Here is a 7,129-nt window from a genome sequence, read left to right on the forward strand (position 1 = left end):
TCGCAGTGGTCCAGATGCAGCGAGCATGCAGTTCTTACATGGTGGATATTAATGTTTGTAAAAGGATGTGTCCTGGGATTACCTTGTGCAAGCGAAGGTACACATGAGCTGAAGAGAGTTTGTCCACATGAAACCTATGGAATAAAACGAGGAAATTTAAGAGGATGAGAGAAGGTGAGCAGTTCTGAAAAATTTACTTCGTAAATGACAAAACAGCCACTCCATGGACAAGAGAACTATAGAAATGCTTATGATGGACACTTTTAAAAGCAGGCAAGGGAGTCAGTCCTGGGAAGCGCATGGGATCAATGGTTTCAGTGGTACCAGTCCTGATGGGAGGGGAACACCAGTTCTGCATCCAATGCCTCACAGATTTCAGAAGCCTCCTTCGCTCCCCAGCCCTGTCCCTCTCCGGTCCCTCCCCACAGACTGTTCATCCACTTCACGGCTCCAGCTGCCCTTCCCCAAACCTCTCTAAACCTGGTTCTGTTTTTACAATGGCTACCTCTCTACTGATAACACTCATTCCGACCTTTCAAGCTTCCAAGGACAGACAGGGGGAACCACTCTCCTGTCACCTCCCAAGCTGTCACAGCAGTTTCTTTTTAAAGTAAGGGGACTTCTTCCTTTCTCCTGCAAGAAAAAGAATGCTCCAGTACCAACCAATAAGCTATCACTTATCCCGCCTAAGTCTCCTACCTCACTTCCACCGGACTACTCTTAGGCAGGAGGTCTAAAAGAGTCATAGAATTATAGAATTTTTAAGGTTGGAAAAGACCTTTAAGCTCATCCAGTCCAACTGTCAGCCCAACACCACTGTCCCAACTAAACCATGTCCACAGGTGCCATGGCCACACATTTTTTGAAGGCCTCTCCAGGTATGGGGGCTTCACCAATCTTTCAGTGAAGAAATTGTTCCCAATATCCAGTCTAAACCTCCCCTGGCACAACTTGAGGCCATTTCCTCTCATCCTATCAATTGTTACTTGCGAGAAGAGACCAGCACCCACCTGGCTCCAAGCTCCTTTCCAGGAGCTGCAGAGAACGATGAGGTCTCCCCTCAGCCTTTAAACAACCCTAGTTCCTTCAGCCGTTTCTCATAAGGCTTGTTCTCCAGATGCTTCCCCAGCTCTGTTCCCTTTCTCCAGTCGCGCTCCAGCCTCTCAAGGTCTTTCTTGGAGTGAGGGGCCCAAAAATGAACTTAGGATTCAAAGTGCGGCCTCACTGGTGCTGAGTGCAGGGGGATGATCTCTTCCCTGCTCCTGCTGGCCACCCCATGGCTGATCCAAGCCAGGATGCTGTTGGCCTTCTTGGCCATCTGGGCCACTGCTGGCTCATGTTCAGCTGCTGTCAACCAGTACCTCCATGGCCTTTTCTGCAGGGCAGCTTTCCAGCCACTCTTCCCCAAACCTGGAGTGCTGCATGGGGTTGTTGTAACCCAATTGCAGGACTCAGCACTTGACATTTTTAAAAAGATTACAGACAATGTTGGAGAACAATTCCAGGAGGCCTCTACATGAGGACCTGTACCTTGTAAAGATGGCATTTGGATATGAAGAAAAGCAACGGGGATGATGTTGGTGTGAGCCGCAAGATACAGAAGAGATAGGGAATGATGACTTATTGCTCTGTACAACTACCTAAAAGGAGATTATAGCCAGGCATCGGCCAGCCTCCTCTCCCAAGGAACAAAGGATGGAATGATAGGAAAAGGCCTCAAGTTGTGCCAGGGGAGGTTTAGACTGGATATTGGGAACAATTCCTTCACTAAAAGAGCGATGAAGCCCTGGCAGAGGCTGCCCAGGGCAGTGGTGGAGTCCCCATCCCTGGAGGGGTTCAAAAACCATGTGGCTGTGGCACTTGGGGACATGGTTTAGTCGGCATGGTGATGTTGGGTTGATGTTTGGACTGGATGAACTTAGAGGGCTTTTCTAACCTTAACGGTTCTGTGATTCTATGACTTTGACGGTTCTGGCAATTATGGGGGTGATTCTCAAGGTTGCAGTGAAGATACATCTTAAATTACATAGTGATGGGCTAAACATGAGAGCAAAAAACAATATGATACGGCTATGAAAGATCAGCTGACGCACAATCTCGGACACTGGAAAAAAGAAATGTATTCCCCTGCCAGATACTGACTGCTGAGAAAACAAACCCTATAGAGCGCGTTGGATGCTATTTATCTGCCCTCCAGCTCTTCTGAGACACCACTGAGGAGCTCAATCATAGAATCATTTGGTTTGAAAAGACCTTTGAGATCATTTAGTCCAACTGTACCTGTCCCCTGCTAAGCCAGATACCTGAGCACCTGATCTGCCAGTCTTTTAAACCCCTCCAGCGGTGGTGACTCTGCCACTACCCTGGGCAGCCCCTGCCAGTGCCCAAGAACCCTTTTGGTGAAGAAATTGTTCCTCATGTCCAATCAGAACCTGTCCTTGCACAACTCGAGGTCATTCCCTCTTGTCTTATTGCTGCCACTTGGGAGAAGACACCAGCACCCACCTCAATGCAACCTGCTTTCAGGCAGTGATGAGGTCTCCCCTCAGCCTCCATTTCTCCACACTAAACAACCCCAGGTCCTTTGGCTGCCTGTCATAAGGCTTGTTCTCCGGCACCTTCCCCAGCTCTGTTCCCCTTCCCTGGATGCGCTTCAGCCCCTCAAGGTCTTTCTTGGAGTGAGGGGCCCAACACAGAACCCAGGATTTGAGATTTGGCATCACCAGTCCTGAGAGCAGGGGGATGATCCCTTCCCTGCTCCTGGCCATGCCATTTCTGACACAGATCAAGATGCCATTTGCCTTCTTGCCCACCTGGGCCACTGCTGGCTCATGTTCAGTCACTGTCAACCAAGCCCTAGGTCCTTCTCTGTCAGGCAGCTTCCACTTTGTTCAACTTAAAATCATAATGAATAAGAATTTGCTCCTGTGAGTTTCCGTACCTACCAGATGTCTTCCGGCCAGCCATACTTTATCAAGTCTTCATCTGAAAGAATAAAACATCATTGAGCAGAACTCAGGACCTCAGCAACAACAAACTGATCTACCTGTGGGGCAGGAATCCTGCAAAGCCCACCAGCCACGAAGAAAAAAGGACTTTAAGGATCTGCCCTCCTGGTCCAGGGATGGCAAACACAGGAACCACCTTTCTAGAGCAGGCAGTGGCTTGGGAAGCAAAAGGACCCAAGGAAAACCCTGAATACAATCCAGTTCCTCCCCTTTCTTCTCCCTTCACCACATAATTTTTGAATATTCATGTGTTTCTTCAAATACCAATCTAACGGTGGAGGATTTCAGGGCAAGTCCTCAAAACAGCCCTGGCATCAGTTTTGCCTTAGAGGGAGACACTGGGATGACATCAGGTCCTGATGGGGAAACAGAAGGCACAGAAACAAGAACCTTCACCTCGAGGGAGAAGGTGGACATGAGAAACCTATGGGACTCTCAGTGGAGTGGGGAAAAACACAAACAGAAGAGGGAAACAGCACAGTCATGAGCAGAAAGTTATCAGACACAACTTGCAGTTTTCTCTAGAGAGGTGTTTTTTTCCAGTTAAATTAGTTTCCAATTGGATTTTAATGCATGAATTCTGCCAAAAGTACACATTTATCTATCCTAATGAAAAGAAAGACAGGGGCTTCAAAGGGGTCAGGCAGAACTTGGAGGAGCAGACAAGTTTTCAAGTGAACAGACACAAAGACGACCTTAATTCCCTAATTTCCCTTAATGTGCAAATCCAAATCCAGTCCTTCAGGCATCAAGGTACTTACTTTCGTACTTGTCTTTTCCCATGTAAATGGTGTAAACAGAAGGAACAACTGCAGGATAGAAAGAGGAAAACAAATCAAAAGGGAGTTGGACAAACTATGAATCACAAACACAACCCTGCCTCAGGTACAGAAACCTGAGTGCAAACCACTTTGTCCCTCCTTCCTTCCCTCTCCTGATTTGCTTTTCCTCCAGGTTCTGTCTCTAATTCTTCAGAGGGCTTTGGAAAGTGACATTTCTTCCCCTTTACAGGAATTATCCAGCAACGCGCTTTCCTGACAAAGCACCCTCAGCACCCAGGTAGTTCAGACTGTATCTGTGTAATTTATCTGTTCAATTCAGCAGATCTACCTGGGATTAACTTCCTGTGTGGCCCTATGGGAAACAGCTCATCCATGCTACTTTGCTTCCCCAAAGTGCCAGAATCCCCAGAGAAACCTCCCGCAGGCAGCCCGGAAAGATTAACATTCCAAAGAGAGACTGAAGTTGCATAAACAGCAGCTGCTGATGCGGTTATCTCAGTTCTGCCCCTTTGAGGCTCTTAAACCCAGGAGCTTGGATTTTGTAACTGTTCAGCTTCCTCTCAGTAACTTCATTGTCTGAAAGTTAAGTGTGTGTTTTCAGATAGTCTTGTCTTCAGATGTGATAATGCTCAACGTTCACGATTATCACCACAGGAATGGGGCGACAGGATGCAGGTAAGCCACTGCTACATCTATCCCTATAGAGACAAAGGCCATCCTGAGCTGGTGGAGCAGTAAATGAAGTGTGAAAAAGACTGGCACCTGCAGGGAGGCCCAGACAGGAGTGGTGACCCAAACCTGACCTACAGAGAATTCCATCCCACAGACATCACACTCGGGATAAAACTGAGGGATAACAGGGTCAGGGTCAGGTCATCTCTGATGGCCAGTGTCTAATTAGAACTCTGTCTGTCCTTCTGTCTCACGATCTCAGATCTGTGCATGCCTTGATCCAGTTCCTGAGTCCAGCCTGTGACCTCTCCCTGTGTCTGCTCTGCAGCACCTGTGGTGACATATCATCATCAGGGCACCAAATTTCACATATTCTTATATATTCTACTATTTTCTTATTAATATTAGTTCCCTTTTTGTTATTATTGTTTCATTAAAGCTCTTTCAGTTGTAGCTTCCTACTCACACCACTCCCTCTCATTTCCCTTTCCCTGAGGGCAGGATTGGGATCTCAAGTGCTCCTGTATAGCTGCTGACCAAGCTCAGAGAGGGGCTGAACAAGGACAGCTGTAGCTACAACCCTCAGCGCTGCCCAGAAATCCAGCTGCTCAGGATTAGTGGGAGAGCATTCTCAGATGCTTTAGCTGCAACATCCAGTGGCTGAAACAACTGGATGTAGCAACACATTTTTGCTTTTCATCCACACTTTTCATCCACTCTTGCAGCACAAAGGGCATTCGCAGTAGAATTTCTGAAGTCATAGAATCATGGAATGGTTTGGGTGGGAAGGGCCCTTAAATCCCATCCAGTTCCAATCCCCTTGCCACAGGGGATCACATTGCTCCAAGCCCCATCTAACCTGGCCTTGAGATGGGGCAGCCACCACTCCTCTGGGCAACCTGGGCCAGGGCCTCCCCACCCTCACAGGAAAACATTTCTTCCTAAGATCTCATCTCAAGCTCCCCTCTTGCAGCTGAAAATCGTTCCCTCTCCTATTCCTGCCCTGCCTGATCAAGAGCCCCTCCCCAGCTTTCCTGGAGCCCCTTTCAGTACTGGAAACTACCCTAAGGTCTCCTTGCAGCCTTCTTTTCTCCAGGCTGATTCAGCCAACCCCAACTCTCTCAGCCTGTCCTTGGACAGGAGGTGCTTTAGCCCTCAGATCATCTTTGTGACCTCCTCTAGACCCACTCCAACATGTTAGAGGGAAAATAAGGGGACAACTCATGCCCCGTGCCTTCTCTCAGCCTCCTGAAAGCAGCACAGTGCAGAAAGCCCTTTAGAGCCCACTGCCACCCACTTGGGACCCCTCAGCCTCCAAACAGCTTCAACCTTTGGCCGATTTCTGCACCAAACCAGAGACTCCTGATGCTTCAGAAGAGGACAACATTTTCAAACGAGCAAATAAGAGGGATCTGGCTACGCCAAAGGGAAAGCAAGGGGATAATTCACATGGTAAAGGAAAAACAAGGGGACAACTCATGCCCTACGCCTTTCCTCCACCTCCTGACAGCAGCACAGTGGGGAAAGCCCTTCAGAGCCCGGGGCTACTGGCAGCCGGGGCTCCCCAGCCCGGAGAACCCCTCAGTCCTCAAACAGCTTTAATCTGTGGCCGATTTCGGCCTCGACCGGCTCTTTCACACCACGGGGTGGAGAAGCGGGGTCGGTGACACGGGGAGGGCCCACTCTGAGGGCCAGGGCGCGGCCCGCGGGCAGGCAGGGCTCCCAGCCGCTCTCCCCGTGCCGTCTCACCGTTGGAGGTGAAGTAAAACACCATGGCGGAGACGGCGGAGACGGCGGAGGCTCCTCGGCCCCGGCTCCTCAGGGCGCCCGCGCTCCCGCTCTGGCGGCACACGGCAACTTGCGGAGGGGACGAGACCGGAAGTGAGCGCTGCGCACGAAGCCACTACGCATGCGTAAACACGCCAGGAGGTGAGGGTAGAATACGCACTGCGCATACGCAACTCTATGCAAGTAAGGGCACAGTGTGTGGCGCATGCGCAGCGCGCTCAGAAAAAATGCTGGCATTTCGTGTCGCACATGCGCAGAGTGCCTAAGCGACGGCGGCGCGGGGAGCTTTGCGCACGCGTAATTCGCAACAAGTGCTGGCATTGCGCGTTGCGCATGCTTAGTTTTGCCTCACAGCTCCTCGGTAGCTCAGAAGCGGTTTTATAGTAGAGTCAAAGCCGGGAGCGGAGGTTGAGAGCGATTTCAGTGCAGTCCAGCCCTTCATCAGCTAAGCGGAGAGGCGGGAGCCGCCGCGGTTGGTTACACAGCTTCGCAGCCACCCTTGTTGTTGCTGGTGGCCTGTATCAATGGGAAGCGCAGCTGCGTACCGCCTAACCTCGCCCTTAACCTATAGAAAAGTCTCCATGCCTTGTTAGGCCCAAGTTCCCCCACTTCAAACACCCCTCGCCTCGTGCGGACTACAACTCCCAGCAGCCCCCGCGCGCGTCACGGAGCGTGATGCACCTCCTCTCGCTCGGCACGCCGGGAGTTGTAGTCTGTCTGAGAGCACGGCGAGCTCTGCCATCTGATTGGCTAAAAAAAGGGGTCGGGGAGGGCGCGAAGCGGCGCGGCGCAGCTCGGCCAGTGGATATTGGGCGCGCCTGATTGACGGGTCCCTCGACCAATGGAAAAGGGAGGGCGGACTGGCGGGAGAAGGCGCGC

General features: G+C 50.7%; 1 protein-coding gene across 2 annotated transcripts in view; it reads right to left on the reverse strand.

Moving 5' to 3' along the window:
• Positions 1 to 6,370, reverse strand: part of CCDC25 (coiled-coil domain containing 25) — a 17,421-nt gene extending 11,051 nt beyond the window's left edge. The window contains exons 1-4 of one of the 2 annotated variants that reach the window (XM_009563754.2): positions 6,212 to 6,370; positions 3,770 to 3,817; positions 2,946 to 2,985; positions 83 to 134 (exon numbers count right to left, since the gene is read on the reverse strand). In XM_009563754.2, coding sequence (XP_009562049.1) covers positions 83 to 134; positions 2,946 to 2,985; positions 3,770 to 3,817; positions 6,212 to 6,236 — 165 coding nt within the window. In that variant the 5' untranslated portion in view covers positions 6,237 to 6,370. Of the gene's footprint in view, positions 1 to 82; positions 135 to 2,941; positions 2,986 to 3,769; positions 3,818 to 6,211 lie in introns of both variants that reach the window. The other variant, XM_054062648.1, reaches the window with a different exon arrangement.
• Between the last annotated feature and the right edge of the window lie 759 nt (positions 6,371 to 7,129).

Source organism: Cuculus canorus, chromosome 3, assembly GCF_017976375.1.
Source record: "Cuculus canorus isolate bCucCan1 chromosome 3, bCucCan1.pri, whole genome shotgun sequence".
NCBI lineage: Eukaryota > Metazoa > Chordata > Aves > Cuculiformes > Cuculidae > Cuculus > Cuculus canorus.